At 41.3% G+C, this 23,014-nt stretch overlaps 1 protein-coding gene across 8 annotated transcripts in view; it reads left to right on the forward strand.

Moving 5' to 3' along the window:
- Nucleotides 1-23,014, forward strand: part of ARHGEF2 (Rho/Rac guanine nucleotide exchange factor 2) — an 876,584-nt gene that overhangs the window by 844,822 nt on the left and 8,748 nt on the right. For 5 of the 8 annotated variants that reach the window (XM_078668336.1, XM_078668334.1, XM_078668335.1 and 2 more), the window contains 12 exons: nt 1,459-1,709; nt 2,630-2,755; nt 5,916-6,033; nt 7,592-7,840; nt 8,403-8,479; nt 12,486-12,658; nt 14,710-14,777; nt 15,489-15,677; nt 17,060-17,173; nt 19,255-19,322; nt 20,297-20,338; nt 22,922-22,972. In XM_078668336.1, the coding sequence (XP_078524462.1) occupies nt 1,459-1,709; nt 2,630-2,755; nt 5,916-6,033; nt 7,592-7,840; nt 8,403-8,479; nt 12,486-12,658; nt 14,710-14,777; nt 15,489-15,677; nt 17,060-17,173; nt 19,255-19,322; nt 20,297-20,338; nt 22,922-22,972 (1,526 nt within the window). The remainder of the gene's footprint in view (nt 1-1,458; nt 1,710-2,629; nt 2,756-5,915; nt 6,034-7,591; nt 7,841-8,402; nt 8,480-12,485; nt 12,659-14,709; nt 14,778-15,488; nt 15,678-17,059; nt 17,174-19,254; nt 19,323-20,296; nt 20,339-22,921; nt 22,973-23,014) is intronic. The other 3 variants (XM_078668338.1, XM_078668337.1, XM_078668341.1) reach the window with 1 other exon arrangement.

A 23,014-nucleotide genomic window follows, 5' to 3' on the forward strand; every position in this document is an offset into this window, starting at 1 on the left:
AGCTGATTCATGGGCTTTGCAGACTGTGTTTGCAAGTTTCATATAGTAGGAGCTCTGGAGTGTGGGAGGGTCTCGCACTCCTCTTCAACGCTGTGTAAGTGTGCACAGGTGGTCATGTATTTAGGTGTGTGTTTTCCCAACCAATGGCAGAGGCGATCCAGGAGCTGGGGTTCCATGTCTGGGTCTACCAGTGTCACCGCCTCCCAGTCAAGGGTGGCTCAATGTCATTGTGCACCTATGTGCATGTAATTGATTCAGCTAGAGTAAATGATGCTTCCACCCATAGTAGGATGCAGGAAAGGGTTTCAACGATGCTTGTTAAAAGAGAGTGTATCTGAATGAGAATTTAAAACAAATTAGTTGCTGTCACTAAATCAGCAGAAATGTTGCAGCATCTGCCATTTTCATGCCAGAGTAAATACAGGTTATGGGTAAAAAAATCACTAATGCCTGTATAAGTGGATTCCAGGTTCGCCTTGTAAAAGTTTCCATGTGTTTTTCCTACGGCTTTTCCAGACGCAGTCCCATTGTCTGAGCTTCCTTCTAACCTAAGACCATCATGCACAGAACTCAAGGTCAGGGGTCCAGAGGAGGAATATGTGAAGCAAAAGTTCATGTTTTAATAGAAAATCCTAACATAATTAAAAAACAAAATTTAATAAAATCAAAGGTGTGAATCTCCATTAAGTTAAAACTTGGCCAAGAGCATGATGACTCACAACAAGCATCTAAGGCGTGGAGTTTGATGTGTCATAGGTACACACTTCCACCTAGTGCATCCAGTGAAGCCAAGTAGGCTTTGGTTTATCTCCCGAACATATCATTGACAATATCCCAAGGTGGTGGGAGATTGATATGCCAAAGCTTTCTCATTCTTAGTATTCTTATTTTCATTCATTATCAATGAAGTCCGTCTATGCAATCAAGTACCTGGTTAGGTTGGTGACCAATTCTTTATGGACGTTATCAAGTGAACTTCAGGGGCGGCCGGCAGGGGTCTTGGGTTGGGAGGGGTCGCGGAGGCTGCATGGAGAACAAGGGAGTGGGCATGACTAGTTTGGTCGGCCCAAGAGGACTGACCAAACAGTCATTGCGTACTCAGGAGTGGGCAAACCACTCCTGCCCTACTCCGTAAGCAGAGCAGCCCCACCCACCCGCCCGCTGGCAAAAAAAAAACATAAAATGGTAATAACTAAAAGTTATTACCATTTTATATTTTTGCTTCTCGCGCTGCGAGAAAGCTGTGGGGCAACGCTCCTCCGCCATAGCGAAGGACCCACCACTGGGGACCTTCCCAGCTCAGGCGCCAAAAGAAAGGAAGACTGTGGATGTTTGGCTAGCACCAACCAAACTGTTTCAAAATGCCTTGGGTGCTCTTGAGCCTTGCTCTGTGCTTTAGCATTGAAGAGGTTTAAAAAAGAGTGGATGGTCTCATGTCTGTCCCCTCTCTCCCCGCAGAGTTGATTCAGACCGAGGTGCATCACGTCCGGACCCTGAAGATCATGACCAACATGTTCCGCAAGGGGATGCTGGAGGATCTGCAGATGGAGCCACTGCTGGTCAACAACATGTTCCCGTGTGTGGACGAGCTGAGTGACATCCATGTGCGCTTCCTCATCCGACTCCTGGAGCGGCGCAAGGACTCCCTGGCAAGCGACAGTAACAAGAACTTCGTCATTGACCGGTTAGGGGACATCCTGATCAACCAGGTAAGGAGCACTACATGGCTGAAGAGGTGCTCATAACATAAAGTAGCGTGACTTCCATGTGCTTTAATGGGCTCTTTTCATCACTTTCATATGGTAGCCCAAACCAGTAGAACAAGAACATTCATTAATTCTTGATTTGCACAAAGTGAAAAAATTGAAAATGCTAATTTTCAGTGAATAGTTTTGAAATGTATCCTTGGCTCCAAATGTAAACAAGCATTTAAAAGTCTGGGAGCACCTTTTCTGTCTGTGCAGTCATGAAGGGGTTTTCTATCTGCCCCACACTTTGTGTTTCCTTTGCCAGGGAATTGTGCGGCTGATGGGGTTTTAGCCAGTATGTTAGGTTTTGAGACTGTTAACAATTTTAAGGTTTCCACCATTTGTACTGATCCCTTATGCGGGTCCCTTCCTCACTACACAATAGAACACAAACTTCGCCTCAACAGCTAAATGCATAAAGGGTGAAAGTGGTCAGGGTGTGTTGCCTTCAGAGGGGGCCAGTCCCGCTGCTTTGGGCTGGACTATTGCTATTAGGGCAGGGCTAAAGGTGACTTGCATATGTTTGCCCCCTGTATGGACCAGAATGTGGCTCAGTGTAGCTAGCATTCCACCCACCACTTTTATGTTTCTCAGTCTTTTAACTTAATCATCAGTTCTTAAGCGCTGCAAATTATGCCTAGCGCTCTGTGCTGGGCATCCTGCTCGGTTGTGCTCCTTGAATCAGCGACACCCTGACATGTCCCAGAGTCGGAGGGGCGCATTCAGAGCACAATTTAAGTCCATAGTTAAACGTGCTCTGTCCTATCCTGTGCTTTAAATGGGCCAGTAGTGAGTACCAGCACTTTTTTATGTTTCCATTTCAAGCACGGGTACTATCTGTTGCCTCCCATGCTCTCAGTACCAATACCCCATGTCTGCAGTTTTCAGGCGCCAATGCTGAGCAGATGAAGAAGGCGTACTTTGAGTTCTGCAGCCGCCACCACAAGTCCATGAAGCTTTACAAGGAGCTCTTCACCAGGGACAAGAAGTTCCAGCAGTTCGTACGGGTGAGTATCACCGTCATCGTTTTTGTTAAAAGATGCCTTTAAGACAAGTCTTACTCCAGAAATGGAAGGCGCAAGAAACAAAGGGGAGGTAAAGAATTGAAAAGGCATGAGCTTGGATTTGAAAATATATACATTTACTATTTTTGCTCTTTCCCATCGCCTTCAATGTGCCTTGTCTGTTCTGTTCATGAGATAGGAACTTGGAACACTCATTAGGGTCGCAGAAAATCTTAACAATAATAATCTTCATCACAGTAATAGTTTAAAGGATATTAGCATTAATTGTATTAACAAAACGACTATTTCATAAATACAACAGTAATAATAATAATGATAATCTTTTCAACAGAATGCGATGAGGTTAGATGCGGGTGAAGGGCGCCCTTCATCCAGAAAAACACACTTACACTGCATTAACCCCACCAAAAGTGGCATTCGGATTTGGGGCTGGGCAAAACTGTTTTGTGAAACATGCAAAATCCCACATTTCTTTCCATTTGCTGCAGAGTGTAATTGGGCTACAAAACCCACCCAACATTTCTCTGCATGTGAACATGATAAATTGGAGAATTTCCATGGAGACCCTCACAAACTGCATATAGCCAGAAAGTTCAGGCAGGGTTGGGCTGCCCTTTAGGCCAATCAGTATGTGGCGAGGGGCTGGTATTATAGGTCAGTGTGTGGACCGTATTTTGTGGACATGTTTCATGGTCTGGTGGGGTGGTTTTCCTTGATATTACCGCAAACGTTGCCGGTAGTAAGCACAAATGAATGCATACCTTGCAAATCACCTCTACAGCGTGTCTTCACAAGTTCAAAACTGCTCTATATGCAAATGTGGGCCGCTTCTTAGCTGTCTGCTTCACTGATTGGGGCCACTATTATTTTGGTGCCCGGGCCTATTTACTGTCCTAGTCCAACACCCGGGCGAGTCGTGTGGTCTCCCTGGACTGATTTTTCCTAGGCAGAACTACAAGAACTGCACGACAGACAGTTTGTGGTATGTGGGCCTTTTTTTCTTATTTGCCAGGGGATGCAGAGTCCGTGAAGCTTCTTCTCTGTTGCCTTCAGCAGAGCAGAATAAAAAAAGTTTACCCAGTCCCATTCAAAATTATGACACTGTATGCTGTAATCATGATTTATTACCCCCCTCCAATTATTCTCAATTTCACACATCAAAGTTGTTCTAACGGACAATGACAATGAATATGTCATACAATTCCATTTTGCATTTCCTAACTAGCGAATCCCAAGAAATCGCTTATGAGGAAATGCAAAATGGAATGAGGAATTGGTATTAGGAAATAGCTATTTAAGAAATGCTAAACCATTCGTTCCTAAAGGCGAAAGGGTATGAATGGTTTTGCATTTCCAAATTAGAGGAAATACAAGACCACGGTTGCCTATGGGCCTAAGGATGCTCTTGATGCACCTCCCAAAAAAAGTGGTGCACATTTAAAACGCACAAATGCCCTAGGGCCATGTGCGTGCTCCATGGCACTTAAAAAAAATAATTGTGGTTGCCTTTTTTAAATTGCACATGGTTACCATCGACTAAGAGTCAATAGTAATAGCATTTCCTAAATACCTACTTTGCATTTAGGAAATGCTTTTTACATATGCTTAGGAAATGGCAAGTAGGAAATCCCTATTTGTGATTTCCTATTTAGGGAATCACAAAATGCGATCCCTACTGGGTAGAAATCGCATTTTGCGATTCCCTATCTGCCTTTGTTCATATTGAAAGGCAATTTAGCATTTTTTACGGACCGAAATTGTGATTCAGTCCATTAAGAAATGCTAAATCCTTTCGTACATATGGCCCATTGTACTCTAATTTTAGTAATCCACACAAGATGCGATTTTTTGCATACATTGCCCTATGGATGCATAACAGAGAAGTCTACTGTGGCACCACAGTAACAGGTTGACACTATAGAAAAAATGTAAAATATAACTAAATCACAAAGTCACAGTAGTAGTTATAGGTTATAGAAGAGTTGTATTTGCATAGTGCACCAAGATAAAGGACTTACCCCCAGATGCATCAAGCATCCATTTTGCGATTCCTCATTAGCGAAAAATAAGGAATCGCTAATAAGGAATAGCAAAATGGTATGCAAGAAGAAATCACTTTAAAAATAGCGATTTCTTAAAATTCCTTAATTGCGATTCGTAAATTGCGAGTCGCAGTTAAGGAATACCTCCCCATTCATTCCTATGGGCCTAGAGGCCCATAGGAATGTATGGGAATAATTTTCAATTTGCGAATCGCAATTAGCGAATCGCAAAATGAGAATGCGATTTCAAGGGTGCAGGGGTGTCCAAAGGACACCCTGTTGCACCCCTGAAATTGATATGTGCACATATGTTGCGCACACACATGCCCTTAGGGCATGTGTGTGCGCAACATGAAACTTTGAAAAATGCACTTCAGTGCATTTTTCAAAGTTTTTGCAAATTACCATGAAGTTGTACTTCATGGTAATTTGCGAGCCCTATTAGCGAAATCGCTATTTTTTAAACTTTAATGCATTGCATTTAAGGAATCTCAATTTGAGATTCCTTAAATGCAAGTAATCGCAATTTAGCGAATTCTCAATTTGCGATTTTTGCATTTGGGATAATGCATCCCAAATGCAAAAATACCGGTCGCAAAGGGGCAGATTCTGAGAATCTGCCCCTTTGCCAGCGGTTTTTAGCTTCATACATCTGGGCCATAGTCAGCAAGGCAAGATACCATCCTTTGAAGTTCTGGCTATACACAGTCTATGCTGAAGGCTCATTAACTTAAATTACTACTTTACAACTTAAAGGAAACATATACCAGTCTAATATGGGAAGCTCAGTAGCTGAGACCCCTCTTGTCCTGCTCTCATCAAGAGTGACATTTCCCAGAAAATCCGGGGCCACAATTGGTTCTTGTGATCGGAGTTGAAAGAGGCAATGTGAATTGTGATATTTCTTTGTAATATGGTTTTCCAAGGAGTTTGGGAACATCGGTGCCATATTTATGGGACATGCGTGTGCACAATGGGTGAGGGCTTCTTTGATTATCTGGTTCTGTGCAGCCAGGTTCATAGTTAGTGTGTGTATAGTTTGCACTGGATCGCTAAGAAGTCTTTCTTCAGTTCTAATCCTCGCTTTCTCCCGCCTCCAGAGGATGACACGCTCAACTGTGCTGCGCCGCCATGGTGTGCAGGAGTGCATCCTGCTGGTCACCCAGAGAATTACCAAGTATCCGGTTCTAATAGATCGCATCCTGCAGAATTCCAAAGGTAAGCAAGATCAGTCTCACGTGGTCTTTTACCACTGGTAATTTGGTTGAAATCCAGCTGTGCCTCCATATTGGGTGCCCCTTGATTTCCTGGGTAGTTGTTTCAGTACGGCTGTGCTCTGAAGAAGTAGTTTAGCCTCTTTAGTCCATGATGTTGACATTGCAGAGGGGGCGTTGCCATATTTCTGATGCTCTGTCCTATGGGTTAAACGTTTGGCATACTTGTCCAGACCTCTTCTGTAAAGTACGGGTGGTTTTTTTTTGTTTTTTTTAAAGGAAGCATCGCCCAATAAAAAGAAACAAAGATTCTGTCATTTATTTCTAAAGTTCAGCTGTCAAACCCCATGTTTTGTCATCTTCTGGGTCTTCTAGGTGTACCTCACCCTAGACGTCTATGCAGTTAGATTGAGCTCTGCGTCTGCCCAAACATCCGCCTTTACACGCAATGCACATGAAACAGCAGCATGGCACATGCCATACACGCAGAGCAGGGAATATACTATTCCCTTGTGAATCAAGACAATCCCCCACCTACTCACAGTGGTAATAAATGGAAAATGATATTGGTGTCCTGCAATGACTTTAACCTCAGGTTGCCAGATATGAGTACCTCTTAAATTTCTGTTTTGTTGTTTGTTTACTGCTACATGTAGCTTTGCATTCCAAACAGAAAAAAAGTGAATACACCAGCACAGACAAAAAAAACAGGACAAGATGAGCTACCCTCGTCAAAATATGGGACAACTTGATATTTCTATAGTGTGCCCCATCACCGTGATGAATCTGTAAGGAAGCCCATAGGCCGATCTTCTCTTTCCTGAAACTAAAAGAGCCAAAAGACAAGATTGGGCCAGCACCACTTCCTGTTAGTCCTGAGGACAAGGTCAGGCAGAGGAAGCGGCGTGGAATGAGAGCTAGGTCTTTGCTTCGCACATTTGCGTGAAGCAGAATGAGTGGTCATGAAAAGATCATTAAAACCACTGTCTAGTAATGATTGGGAGATTGCATTATTGGTGGGCATTATGCATGAGAGCAGGGTGCACAGCAAACTGGGTGAGGCACAGTTCACAAGAAAAGCAGAGAGGCAACAGTTTTTAGTCTCGGTTTTTGGAGCAGAGAGTATATTTTGAGGGACAATATGGTGCTTTCAATATATGTGCTGAGTCAATTCTTTGGTAAGAGTCATTGTCCTGTAGTTGATCGCACCTGACATAACATTTTATTTGTATAGTTTGAATGGTGATCATTCTATCATCAGTCACCAATTTGTGTGTAAGACAAATCACCATTAAATGAGAATGTAATCATCATGCGTATTGGGTTTCCTCTGAGGACTCTGAGGATTTAAATGTGTTTAATATTTTTGCAGTCCCTGGCTGGTGTCTGGATGAGCTTCTGGCTCTGAAAGGGCAGATACTTCTAGGGCAGAGTCAGTAACATTTTGTCCAGCGCCTATAGTAAAGCCCTGTCCGCCTTTTTAAAGAACTCAGAATAGCAAAAAAAAATGGGGGAAAGAAGAGGTAGGAACTAAATGTAATTGTCCTTTCCATGACACTTAGGGAACGAAGAGGAATACCATGATTTGCTGACAGCCCTGAATCTGGTAAAGGATATGATCTCGGCCATCGACCAGGAAGTGCATGACTCGGAGAAGAACATGCGGCTGCAGGACATCTACAATCGAGTGGACAACCGTGCGGCGGCCCAGATCCATGAAAACCGCTACTTCCGCAAGGAGGAACTGCTACGGCGCAAGCTGATCTATGACGGGTCACTGCTCTGGAAGGCAGCCACTGGCCGCTTCAAAGGTGAGAATGAAATATACTGGGCAGGAAAATGGGGTACGATGCAGTGGAAAAAACCTAAACACCTTAATAATCAGAACTATTAATTTCCATGTATAACAATGCAACCCACAAATTAAAGTGCCTCTAGGCACTTAATAATAAATGTTCTAATTGCCCACTTTAATGGAGGCAGTTAACCTCTGATGGATGAATGGTAGAGTGGACCCCTATGCATTCTAATCTTTGACATGCAGGTTGCGCACAACACTATAGCTGCAGTGAGGATCTGCTAAGGATCACTCATTAGGATAGATGTGAGAAGCCAGGATTAGTACCCAGGTCTCTCAGTTCCAGAATGTGCAAACTACGGATCTAGAACAGATTTTTGCCATTTTCAAGCGATTCTCCCATTCCACCTGGATGTATTTCCTAGTCATGGTCAACATCTCAAAATTGTTTTAAAGGTTCTTACGACTGAACAATCGTCTGCTTGCGGTGGTGACTTTTAAGCTCACTTTAACGATGTTTTAAACTGCTTTGCGACTCTTAGTGACAGGGCTGATTTTGTTCCCTTCTTCTCTAGACGTCCTAATGTTGCTGATGACGGACGTCCTGGTCTTATTGCAGGAGAAGGATCAGAAGTACACCTTTCCGCTTCAGGTGAGCCATCTTGCCTTCATGTATTGGGTGGTGATTGTTGGTGGATCAAGATGGACCTACATTTCTAAATGGTATTCGCCCATATCAAGGCACACTTTGTCTCTGTTTCCAGACGATTTCAGGTACAAAAGTTGCTGCACATGCTCTGTGTGTTAATGTATAGCCACCTAAATCATTGAGAACTTTGATAGAGTTAGGCCAAACATTATTTTTCCAACCCACCTAATGCAGGAATGAATCACCAGGCAAATTTCCCTTTTCTCCACATTCATTTTCTCTTCACCTGACAGAAAAATAGTTGTATGTCATTGACTATTGCTAGATAGTCTGCCTGCAGGGAGTCTTTGGTTCATAAACCAGTGCTGTTCTGGTTTGACTTTTAAACAGCAATTCAGAGCGTAGCTGTTGAGTGTCAAATTTAAGACCAGGAGGGCCTGAAATATGCCAAGATTTTCAAATCACCAAATATGTAAATGAGTTTAATGTAATTTCATGTTACGGGGGAAAAACAATCTAACAGTGGAGCCATTGGCCATGCGCATTGCCAACTAAAGGAGAAGTCACTATACCTTGTGACTCGAAAGATTTCCTCAAAAAAAAAAGTTGCAAACGTCCAAGTCCAACACTAGATGGTAAGAGTATGTAAAACTACAGCACTACACACTACGAACAGATACTTACAGGGTAAGCAACATATTCCTTTTGTAGAAATGCAGAACATCTAGCATGTACACGGTCCCCCTGGACGTATGCTGGGCCCCCATTTCTAACCACAACTTCGAGTGGTTGACATGTGATCAGTCAGGTTTGCTCAATCAACCTGGTTTTAGAAATCTGATTGTCAAAATTTCTCCTTTCCTTTATATTCTGCTCACTTAGAAGATTTTAATAGTTTCCCAATTTTAAACCATCTACAAACTGACTCAAAAAATAGAGGTGAATTCTGTTTAGTCTTGAAAGTTGTAACTACTCCTAGTCATAACATAAGTTAGTGGCAGATTGATTTTCAATGCGCAAAATACTATTGCAGATCAAAGCAACAAATGGCAGGGGTGGGAAAGCTACGTGATGGCATAACAGTCATCCAGAAACAACTTGGGGTTGTAATTAAATAACTTTTACCATTTCTTCTTAAATTGCAGTAGGATTGCATGAAACATATGATGCGAGTCATTGTTTCAGCTGTGCAAGTGTTCAATTAAGAGACTTTTGAACTTATTCAGGATACCGATGTCTGAGCTCTTCGCAGAGAACAATTTATGGCTGCATATTGGTTTAATATCTGTAAATGCTGTATTTGAGGCACAAACGGAGAAACCAGTGGTGAAGGGCGGCAGAAGTAGGCCTGGGTGAGACTTCCATTATGCTAGTGTAATCTAGCATAATTTTGTTAATTACGCCTTACAATTGTTATATGAAATTCCTGAAATCACGATATTACACTACCTTGTGTTTATTGCCTGTCCTTCATGGCAGAAATTTCGCATGAGTTCATGGGAATAATGCCAACGAGCAGAACAGCAGCTGTTGCTAGTTGCTGCACTTCTGATTTTCGGGTTAGTTAGCGCAAAATCCATCATCACATCCTAAATGGAAATATATTGTCAATGCTGGTTTTTCATTATTCATTTATTATGATAATTTCATGTATTTTTGACGATATTTCATATTACTCTGCAAAAGCAAATGATGTGAGCTTTGCACACCCCTAGGCATTAAGACCTTGAGAGAGAGCAATGCTAGGTTATGTTTTTAAATATTTGTGTTGCACATTTACATTTTAAGGCACACATTTAGGAAGTGCGGTTTCCAGGATAGCATGATTTTGTATGTTCAAGTGCAGAAGCAGAGATTAGACCGTACCTTTACAGGTTCCAAAGTACGTCTGTCTGCCAAAGACTACATAGGCAAGAGTGCAAGGATTTTCAGTGCTCTTCATGCATTAAAACAGGCCTTTACCACACCTTTGGCAATTATTATCACTACGACTGGTGATGTTCTAGAGCAGGAATCTTACATTGGCCCTTTGAAGTGCCGGCGCCATTCTCCACTAATACCTTTAAAATGTATCTTGAAACGTGTCTACACAGCTGAAGCCTTTAAACATAGGTGGGCATTGTGCTATCTTGAACTGTGGCACAGGGTCTTAGAATTACATTTGGTCTATGAGTATTGTCTAACTCACAACTAAAATGGACCGGTCTGAATGGCGTACGTTCAAAGGCCCATCACAAGATTCCTTGTAGGGATGAAAGACTTGGTGTATGAGGAGAGGCTCATCCTAGGGATGAATTTCCTTATTTATTAATGAGCCATATCATTATGGCCACTGAACAATGCTAGGATCATTGAGACACCTGATATGTCATGTCTCTTATAGTTCTCTGTCTGACTATGTAATGTCACTGCACTTAGCGTGTTTGATGTTAGGGATTGTTGGTTGTATGTGTTCACTTGACACTGCTCTTTTATCTCATTGAGGTTGGATCAGGCTACTACTATCATGCTCTGGTGGCTGTTTCATGGCTGTATATCAGTCAATCATTCAAGTTTATTTTGCACATGTGCAGCTATAAAATGACAGAAATACATTAGAAATATTCAACATAAAAATAAAGAAGATAATATCTGGTTAATGTGTCTATAAAAAGAATAGAAAAGCACAGTTTACAGTAGATTAAATAAATCCTCCTAGATAGAAATGTACAGTGCACATGCTCATAAGAATGTTGTTTATACAGAGACTGCTAGGCACATGAATCTATTTTGGTAGGAAGGCTGTGTTTTGTGGTTGGTCGTTCCTGTAAATTGACTTTGTTTTCCAACATCTCCTTGGACTTTCCAGCTTAATAACAACAGTTGGAGATAGACTATAACACTCTCATACATTATTGTATTGATATGATATTGTTATTTACATAGCGCTTTTCATAATCATTGTGAACCTAAAAGCACTTAATTGCACAAACTGGCTCTCTTCACAAGCATAACATTGGTTTTGCAGCGTGAATCTTTCTGGATTCACTATGCTGTGCATATTCCGCAATCTGGTGGTTGAGTCCGGAATCGTAGTCTTTTTTTCTCTCTTTTTTTTTTTTTCCGTAGCCCAGGTGGGCGTCGACGTCCCACCATTTGGTGTACCTTCGGTGACGTCATGGTTTTAGGGATGACTAGGAGGATTTCTTTGACGGCAAATCTTGAATCTAGCCTTTCTATTAGCTCCCAACACAAATATTCCAAAAATAAAAACATCAAAATGTATGTAGCAAACTGAGTCCGTTTTTTGGGAGTCTAAAATGAATGGAGACGCCTCTGGTAAAGATCTCTAACAATACTTAAAACAAACAGTTTAGTAAAAGTTTAATGTTTCCTTTTCTAATTTTAACATGTCTCCTGTTGGCTGCAGAATTTCCCGTAATAACCAAGGCACAACACATTATGTGCAGTTCTGGATGTTTTGCATTGAAATCAGGGGTGTGACAAGCTTTTCCTCCAAGTTCTTCATCAAGCTTTTCTCTGCAACTTTGTATATTTTCAAAGTTTACATACGTTGGTAATTTATTTTTAAAAAATGCTGTTAGATCCCACAAGCTTAGAACATGAGTAGAAATCTCGGCAAAACTGATTTATATTGTTATAGTATTTTCATACCAACATTTGCTTCATGTGAGCAAATATTCTGCAAATATATTTGTGTGCGAATGTTGCTTGTTAGCAAAGTTTTTCAAACTTTTCAAAATCTCACAAGTTTGCAAAGTTTGTAAACCTCATTCTTACAAACCCTATAGTAATTCCCTAACGTTTAAGCAACAACACTTGAAACTTAGCTTTGTGAACTCTAAATGTAACATTAGATTACTTTTCAACATGTGTATTCGAAAACAAATTCAATGTCCGGCGTCTATGTTGATATAATAAATAAGAATGAAGTATCAAATGTTCCATTTAAATGGTGTCTTTCAGTGCTTCATGGACGCTTCACTCACAGATTTCCTCCCTTTGTTAGCAGGACAAGCCTGCTGTCATATCCCTGCAGAACTTGATTGTCCGTGACATTGCCAACCAGGAGAAGGGAATGTTCCTAATCAGTGCTGCTCCCCCGGAGATGTATGAGGTGCACGCAGCCTCCAAAGATGAGAGGAACACCTGGATGAAGATCATCCAGCAGTCCGTCCGCCTGTGAGTACCTGGGGTGAAGCCGTGGTTTATGTTGCATGCCCCAGCCCTACGATGGAAGACTTCATAAGCGGCCATGTTTATAGAAGTGATGTGAGGATTTTTGGTTATCCAGCAGAAGAGTGGATTGCCTGCTGAGACAAATTGTTCCTACTCTTTTCTGCAATTCTCGTTTTTCATTATGTATATTAAGATAAGTGGGAAGCCCCTGCAATAATACAAGATGGAGGAACTTGAGCTAAGAAAAATGAAAATAATTTGGCTAAGGCAGATGGGGTTCCTGTGCCAGGACCCGATGGTGGTATTTATTAGTCAGACAAAATGGAGTTACTTGTGCTAGGACAAGTTGGTGGTTAATATGCTAATACATAGCTGTCGTTCTTGTGCAAAGAGGCAATGGAACATCCTATGTTAAGCCAATATGGTATAATCTGTGTGACGATAACAAAGTACATAGTGCGTACGACAGAGACAAAGTAAATCTGTAATTCCACAGTGCATTATATATGTTAAGCAGGAGGGAGGCTCTTATATTACTATGAGATAGAGCTAAACAAAAATCGAAAAACAAGCCAATAATGGTATCAATATTCTGGAAAAGGAATAGGTGATGCTTATAGTAAGAAAACAATAGATTGTGTGGTACATATGCTAATCTGTGATTTATGAACTTCTGGAAAGATAAAATAGAATCTTCCTATGTGAAGCCAAGATGGAGGAACCTATACCAAGATAGAAGAGACACTTAGAGGTTAAGATGGAAATGAGTCCCTAGTTCCGAATAGAAAGAAGACAGTAGTCCTTGAAAGCAAGCATGAACCTTGGAGCACAGATGGACATCTCTGACACTGCAGAGTTCCAATATGTATAGGCCCTGATATAAAATATTTCCCTCACCCTTAATTCTAAGGCAGACTGTGCTTATTTATCAGAAAACCGTGTCATATCATAGTTTGTAAAAGTATGTATTTTGTTCTTGGGGAACAAAAAACACCAGCGAGATCGGAGGTTATTAAACGCAGGAATGGAATTCCACATCTTCAAGCTTAAATCCTTTTGTATAATGGCTTTCTGCACATTCTACAATATGAACGTTTGATCCCTTTGTGAGTTTTATGGGTTACAAGATTATTGCTTTTTTTCATTAGCCTTTTCTAATAGAATTTTTGGATTGTTACACAATTATGATTTTGTTCTGTGCTAGAGAAGAGGAATATTGGCTTTTTAATTTGGTTTCTCTTAGTAAAGATAATAAGATACATTAGGTTTTATCTGTGCCCAGTCAGTGACATTCACCATGAACTAGCACCATGTCTTTTCTAGCTATCACTTTCTTCCAGTGTATCAAATCACAGGCTAGAGTGGTCGACCTTGAAGTTGGGGAACCGGGTTAGAGTCTCGGCAGCGACACTCAACATCCTGTGATTCTGGGGAAATGCTTAATCTCCTCCTGCCTAACAAAAAATAATGTGTCCTTCTGTAACGAAACCGGTGCTCCTGTAAAGCGCTCTGAAACCCGATGTCTCGGGTCTAGTTTGCGCTATATAAAACAAAAACAAAAAAAATCCTAAATAAAAGATTACTCACATAATTGTATATTTTTACCGCACCTACTATGGAATGGAGAACTCCAAATGGCATCAAAGGGAATTCACACATTTTGGGTCAGCCCGCATAGATTAACAATATCAAATATTTTCATTAATTGATTTCCTTGCATGAAATATATATATTTAAATTTGCTCAACTATATGTTTAAGTTTCCACTTCAGGATTTCGAAGTTGCTGATTCGGAATTCTGATTTGTGAATCCGTTTTTTTGTCTGTGTTCAATATGTAAGCATTCAAAACAGTGACTATGGCTAAATGTAGTATGAATTATCTCAAATTTAGAATGTGCATCGTCAGCCTTTGGAAATAACCCACAGGTGATGCAACACTCCTCTATGACCATATGTTTACACTGTGCCACTGATGTCCATCTTGTCTTTTGAAGAGCTCTGTTGCCAACTTATTTGCCTGATTTACCTTTGATCGAACTGCTTTCTTTTTAGGTGCCCAAAAAGGGAGGAGTTCCCGCTGATTGAAACTGAGAATGAGGCGTACTTAAGGAAACTGAAAGGTAAAGAAATATATTTATAAATCTAAGTATGTGGTTTACATTCCTGCAACCACAAAAGCGTATCAACAGAGCTACTGGCAGAGAGGAAAATAATGTTCACTGTCTTGTTCGTCATGCATGGTACTTAAACAAAAACATTGGAAATGTCCTGGCAGGCATTATCTAGGAACCACATTTTCTTATTTGTGATTCCTTATCATTTGTCCCCGTAGTGAATGACACAACGGGATTACGGAATGTCTGCGTTCTTCCAGACACTTTACATCTTGTCATTTCCTTCTTTTATGGGGAGACCTAATTTACGCTTCATCAACACTTTTGACCTATAGCAGCTTCGCTCGAGGCAGGTTATTTTTAAAGCGAGACCAGGCAAAAACCTTTTTTACCAATGGACAGTTTGATGACCTGGTTGATCTAAATGATGGCTACCACTCTTTCTTTTCAGTGTTATAGTGTATATTATTTGTGTAGTGCTTATGCTGCTTTTGAGCCACTCAAAGCGCTGATACCCTTAATAATGATGATAAAGGAGTAAAGGAGCATATGCTGTCCTATTTGTAATGTGTCAGCATATCAGTGAGGTACCTCCAAAATATTTGGGAGCTGCAGTGGTAAGGAATTAGTTAATGGAACACTGGTACTAGTAGCAATAGAATGAACACTGCCAGGATCTCACACTATATGTACATCGCTGTGTTCTTCTTCCCGCAGACGAGATCCTGCAGAAGGACCGTGATATTATGGAGCTCCTGGAGGAGAAGGTGAACCTGTTTACACAGGTCATGAAGGTGCAGGCTGATGAAGACACGGCTCCCTGTGTGAACACTTGCAACCTCTTCCGGTCTGACTCCATGGAAGGGCCACGGGGTGAGAAACTGGTGAAGAAGGCCATCAAGGAAGGTGAGAATCAAAAATTGGATGGTTCCTGTCTCTACAAAGATCGAGTCAGTGGCATCAATTACACTAAACAATTATTATTAAGCCAGTACAAATAGTTCAGCCATTTTAAGTTTTCAGACTCAACTACCAATCGGGCTTACTTAATCTGTTATTCATGCGTGTTAATATATGTTTCTGGTTTTGAAACCATCCTTTTGTGCATTTGAAGCAGTAGCGGTTCCTCTACTAATGTAGAGGAGCGTCGCATGCTGCTCTGCAGCAGCGAAATAAAGGAAAAGTAAAAAGATAATAACTCGAGGTTATAATCATTTTATTTTTTCCTGCTGCTGCAGCTTTGCAGGCGGGGTGGATCTTCTCTGATGACAGAGGGGGAGGAGTGGTGGCACACTGTAAGTGCGTATGACTGTTTGGCCGGCCGTCTGGGGCTGGCTAGACATTCATGCCCACTTTGCATGTTCTCCACCCAGGCTGTATCACAGCTTGGGTGGAGAACATGCGCAGGCTCCCACTGCCTGTCAGAGCAACGAACTACGGCGCTCAGACCAATCACAATGCTGCATTGCAGTATTGGGATTGGGTTAGGGGAGCCTGGGTGCTTCCTGTTTCGTTTCAACTGGGAGAGACGTCGGAGTGACGACGACAGAGAAATGCAGCGAGGAGGTACGTTTTTGTTCTATTTTTATACCCTCTTACCCACCCCACTCCCCGATTCATGCCGAATTTTGAGAAGGGCATGCAAATCTCTTTATGAAGGCCCTCTGTTATATGGCAGTCTGCTTGGGTCTTCACAAGGAGAGCAGGTAGAGGGTATGTCCACTTCAAGTCCATCATGGTGCTTGAGAGTACTTACCACATCCTGTTGCTGTGATCTGACATGCTACTCCTCAGAAACCCACCCTTCCGGTGCCCACGTGTGAGGAAGAGCAGCTTACCAAAATCGCCATTTCCCCTGACCCTTTTGGATCTAACAATACAGGCATAAAGGGCACAGCAAATAGAAACCTATCCTAATATGAAGGCATAACAAAGTCTATTTTGGAGACCAGTTTATTGTTCACAAGTCACAAGAGATTCCATCCCCCAATGCCATTTTGCTGTACTGTTTACTATTTTGCGGGTATGATTATGCAGTGAGGTAGGTGCTAGATGCTTGGATGAATGTCCTCCCCATTTTCCAAGTTGGCCTCTGGCAGGGTCAATGCTGCCTTGTATTCTTCTACAGTGGATACAATTTACACCCATTTGGAGTTGATAGAAATTGTACATGCAGATGTTCCTTATAAATGTTTTGATAAAAGATCATGGATTACCGCAAATTATTCAAATTAATTAATGGTATTATGTTTCATTTTTTCTTATGTTTTGTGCCTATTTTATCCCAGTGGAGAACTTGAAGGATATCTTGGTGGCCTCTGGGATTGAGCTGCGTCTTCCTACAGAAGATCAAAACCACGACCTCGAGAGCAACTCCGACACCCACTCAGTCAATTCTACAAGTGCGTGCACATCCTTGTCATCAGATTCACCCTGCTAATTTTTTTAAGTTAACATTCCGAACCAGAGTTGTAGGCCATCCATAAACGTATAAGCATTCCACCCTGCAGGCGGTCTGCTTGCTAATTCTAGAGAATGTCATGTCAGCGGGACACACTGTGTTGGAATTGTCTAGTTGGTCCCATCAGCATCCAGAAAATACTAATTAACAAGACTACAAATCCATCAAAACATTACGGCTAGTGCAGTAATACGATCACTGTTCTCTAATCCTATTCAAAATTAAATGGCTGAAGGTAGAGTCCAGAATGCAATTCAGAATCCCTACAGTCACCAACAAAGGCCTTAGACCCTTTCACCAAATTGTTAAAATCACTCACCACCTCTTTCCCACCTGCACCAAGGGACGGAAGACATTTTTCTGTAGAAGGCCCATGAATCTGGATACTCAGAGTACGATGGAAAGAAACCCTTCCTCCTCTTCTGCTTTCAACTCACAATGATTCTCCTCTTTCCTGAAAAGTAGCTCAACACCTGAACACACCACAACATTCGCAGATCAAGTTCTAACAGAACTAACTCATGCAAGCACATTCACACGGATGTGCGCACAATGGTGCATACATGATCAGAATAAAAAACACACACTATAACGTAAGTGAAATCTTTCATGAACACATACACATGCCAGCAACAAACATATAATGAACATATACACAGTGATGTATTCTTTCACAAGTGTTTCCTAAGTACACTGTAAAAGTAACCGGCATTCTGTGCATTACAATTAGGGCTCCCGGTTTTAGGATATATATTTTTTAGACATTTCCGTCTGTATTTATCCAAAGTTATTTTTTGTCAACTTTACGTGTATTTATCCATATTTATTATGGGTTTTGTGAAAAAAAGAAATCTGCAACTGGTATATTTCCATGTTTATTTAACCAATAAATATGCACCCATGCTTGAATGCCTGCCAGGTGTCAGTGATATGAACATTTGCAGAGATAAATCAATGCACTATTATGAACATATGCATGTTTCAGTGTCAGCCTTGTGCATATATACTGCTGTTTAAGCCTCTTTACTAAAACTTTCTTTTTTAACCCCCTTACCTATCAATCCACACAGTTATTAGCCTGGCAGTCATGACAAAGTGTATTCCGAATTACTCAAAAAGCAGCCCATTTCCGTTTTTATCCACATTTAAAAATAAATACAGGCAATAAAATAAATGGGTTTCTGTCTGTATTTATCTATAAAAATCAGTAAAAACGTAAAACAGGGGGCCTTAATTACAATCAAAGCGCTCCCTTGGGATCTCATACGGTAACAAGACTACATCATTCAGAATTAAAGGAATGAGTTTTCCTTGTGTGTTCCCTGAACTCTGATAGTTGGTGAAGCTCCTTCAACGTATGACTAATACACTTTGAAAATTACAGATCCCACATTGGGATGTGGCCAGCTAGATGCACAAGCCTGCAATCCAAGGAGGAGTCCAGATATATTGGTCAACCTCTGAAAGACTGCCTGGGAAGAGAATCGAGAAATCCCAGTTACACATAAGAGAACAGACACAAGCTTGTTTGGTCACATGACCATCGACATGGGCACCTCACTGTGGCCTCAGATCTACCACCCACTGCATCAGGTCACTACTGTTCCAAACCCAGCCGTTAGGAAATATGAAACAAGAGGCACCCCTTTGCATCAGTAGATACTTTGCGGTTGGCACGTGCCTCCCTCCCAAGCTGAAAGGACACGTGCTATTCAAAGAGACTGGTCCCAAAGGCATTATGGAGTGCATAAGGTATTACCGCTGTAGTACTCTTTTATCTAGAATGGGACTATTCAAGAAATATTGTGCTATAATCAGTAATAACAGAAAGGTCTGTGCCCTCCTTATACTTCTCCTAATAGGGAGTTTGATGCTTCGGACTGATTTAGAAGTGTACGTAAAAGCGTCCTTCGATAGTACTACTTCTCATAACTGATAAATGCCTTTGTGTATCGGTGCCTGGGTGTTCACTAATCACCAAGAGTGGGGAAAAGTATTCAATTTCTTTTCTCCCTCATGCAGATGCAGAGTCTGTAAGCATGAACGGGTCCATCGAGTTCTGCAGGACGGACTCGGACTTGAGCCAGAAGGTAAAATAATGCCCTAAATATTTTCCTGCTATCATAACTGTAGTCCCAACAGTCCTGATATTTACCCTTGTACTTGCCTTATTTGCTGTAGTGGTATTTCCAGTACTGGTATATATCGATGTGGTGTTTCAATGTAATTGTGGAGGGTGTTATTACTTGTAAAGATGTGCCCAAAATACATCGGGTTCAAGGTGCTAGATTTTCTATTGTTATGGAACAATTTAATACTCACAACTTTTGTGCCTTATCTCCACCCTTAACTTTCTTTTACTTTTACGACTGGCACATAAGATGTTTGGCTGGTTACGTCTATTATGTGCTCTGATCGGATGTATGACATTACAACGCATGCTTTTACCACGCATGCTTTTACATCACAGTTTTTACAACGCATACCATTACAACGCATAGCGCTTTGGGGTGCTGTATAGTGAATAGTTTAATTTACTATTCCAACTCCAGTCCCCGTGGATAGTAGGGAAGGTGTTGGATAGTAAATTAAATCTATTCCCTATCCTAGAGTGCCACCCAGCACAATGCGTTGTAATGGTTTGCGTTGTAAAAGTTGCGATGTAAAAGCACTGCGTGGTAAAAGTTGCGTTGTAAAGGATGTTTCCCGCTCTGATCATGTGAGATTATTTACGGCCCGATGGAGTGATTACAGTCAGAGTACATGCGCTGATTGGAAAGTGAGCAGTGTTATTCAAATGTTCAAACTTTTCAATTGTTGTATTTAATTGAACCAAGTAAAATGGGGAGAGTCTTTGTAAAATGATGGTGAATGGCTGCAGTCCTACTACATCTTCCTACAGTATACAGAAATGATTGGCCAAGGTTAAGAATAAGTTGCATTTGTACCAGCACTGGTGTTTAAATATAGTAACTTCCAAGAGAGGGACATTCAGTTAAATAAAATCACAAGAGTGTGGCACAGCTTCGCCCTCTAATGTTAATTTCTTGTTCTCTGTGTGCAGGATCGGAATGGGAACCAAGTGCAACACAAAACTCCACAAGAGGTATGGTGGGAGGCCAGAAACATGAGATCCCCAACTCTTTTGGATGTGGGAAGAAATATTAAAATATTTATGCCATGGTCATCCTTTTCTGTAGTGGTTTTTGCTGATCCTGTTCTGATTCATATGTTCTTGCCAATCTTCCAGCTCCCCATTGAACCCCCCTTCCAACCACTGTAGTCCTTTCATATGTACCTTTTTACTCATGCAGTGCCACCCTAACCCTATTCTCTTCTCAATTTCCACCCATAACCTGTGTTTCTTTGAATGATAACACTCCATCCCTACCCCTCCAATTTGGAGGTAAATTTCCAACATTTCTGCTTTGCCTTAGTCAATATTGTGCATTTTGTGCACATTCCCCTGCACGACAAAGGTGCATTGTCACCTGCTGGAGAAATCTGGCTATCACACAATTCTAAGTAAAAATAACCATTCTCAGGTACTAAGCCAGTCTCCATCTTTCTGGAGTGGAACATCCTATCTCCCCTCCCTCCTAGAGCGGGCAGCACCGTGCTGCTCTGTCTTGCTTGTACTGAAGCAAGGGCCTTTGGAGTATACTCATCTGCGTACTTGCTAGTTTGTTCTGTAGTGTAGAGCTACACTGTGGGTAACCAAGAAAGCTGGGCCGGGTGGGCTCTTTGGCTAGCTCGAAAGCCCTTCAAAGGCTGGAGAATGGCCAGATGTGCTGCAAGGTACTCTTTCATCGCTTGCTGGATGCCGCTGTGATGGTGCGTGTCACAGTGTTTTTTAAAGGCACATGCTTAATTTGCTGCTGCAGAGAAATACTACGGTTCAGTATTGTGCTTGCCTTGACCCTGAAGTATTGAAATACTCTACAAATGCCTGTTTGTAACTAACAGTTTAAATATTTGACTTACATCCAATGTATTCTTAAAATGAGGCAGTAATATGAATTCTTTAGCACTATTTATAAGAAAAACTAGACAAAATCATCCACTGTGGCCCCAAAACTTCCATGAAAGGGTGTGGTTTGCTCTGTCTGCATGATATGGAGTCTGGTATTAACATGTTTTCCAGAGGCAGCTGTTAGCTTCCAGTAAAGCTCAGGTATCCAACCACTGGAATGATAGGAGTTTTGACTAGATCATAGTGTTAGGCGCTAATTGAAACAGAGGTGTCTTTAGCTCTAGGGTTGCCTCTATGCGATTGCAGACATTTTTCACACAATCTTGATCCCAGATTTGAGAATCCACAGTCTCATGTGTTGATTCTATGATGTGAGGAACTAAAGACTTGATTGCAGGGACGCTATTTGACCCCAATTCTTTAGCTCCCTTTACTAAAGCCGGAGAGTCACCCCAACCAGTCCACATACTTCAGTCATGAAGCAAGCAAACATTTGTTGCAGAAACTTAATTGAGACTGAAATCATTTTATTTTCACTAAAACACATCACCTGAAGCATTCTTAGCTTGTAAATTTCTCTCAAAGCACAATGCTCGATTGCTTTTTAGTTCTGTGCTTAGGGACAGCTTTACCGGTCACATGTATTAAAAATAAATATACATTTATGTATACAGGGGAGCTTTGTCTTATCCCTTTTTATCCATTGATCTGCACAAGTGTCGTTATTGTTTTGATTCCTCCCTCCAACATGGGGAAATGGGTTAGCCCACTTTAGCCATTGGCTGTTTTGCTCTGAGTGAGTGCCATTTTTTCCTGATCGGATGTGCACATCCGCCTACAAAGAAGTGCACTTCACTCACAGGGCTGGATGAGCCAATACTTTTCTTTGCCAATGCTTTTATTTGCTTGATATTCTTAAACCCTTTTTTATTCTTTTTAATTTAACTTTTTGTGTTCAAGCGATGTCTTCGCTGTATAATAATTTAATGCCAATATAACGTTTTATTTGTGCCAGTAAGAATCAAATTTTCCCACGATATGACTTAAAAACGAAAGGGATTCTCTGCCTGTTCCCCGTGTGCCTTTCTAGAAGACACCCGTGCTGTTCAATTAAATTTATATGCAATGGTTATTTAATTTGCTTTTGATTTAAAATTGTATTGCAAGCATATCTGCCATGTTTAGGAGCTAGCAGGCTTTCTTATTTATGTCATCCTTTTATTTATGTGGCATGTTATTGCAATTACTGTTTATTTTGTTTTTTATATGTTAACCATAGCAACATTTTCTTAAGGCCAGACCTATTTTTTATTGGCTTACTTGGATCAGGGTCCTATATTCAGTTCCCGACCAATAGCAGCTCTGTGTGATTTCCGCAGCAGATAAAACATAGGTTCCTTTGTGCAATGAAACATGGGAATTGCCCAACACTGGTTAATATCTGCCCCAGCAAATCTTCCCAGGTTCTTTTAAATTCTTCTATATCATTTGGTTTCTGGAGTGACTCCTATGTCTTCTAACCTGTCATCATTAAACTCCAATACCAAGTTGGATGGGCCCACATTTCCCCCTACCTGCCTGGCGGTCCTCCATTGAATTGTAGTCCCCTTGTCATGCCAGAGTATTTCTGGTGCTGTCCCAGGTCATGTGCAGTTTTCTTGTGCGCTTGTGTCTGTTCTCTTAAGTGTAACTGGGATTTCTTGATTCTCTTGACAGGCAGTCGTTCAGAGGTTGACCAATGTCTATGGACTGCTTCTTGGATTGCAGGTTTGTGCACCGAGCTGTCCGCATCCTAATTTGGGATCTGTA

This window comes from Lissotriton helveticus, chromosome 12 (assembly GCF_964261635.1).
Source record: "Lissotriton helveticus chromosome 12, aLisHel1.1, whole genome shotgun sequence".
In the NCBI taxonomy this organism is placed as follows: Eukaryota; Metazoa; Chordata; class Amphibia; order Caudata; family Salamandridae; genus Lissotriton; species Lissotriton helveticus.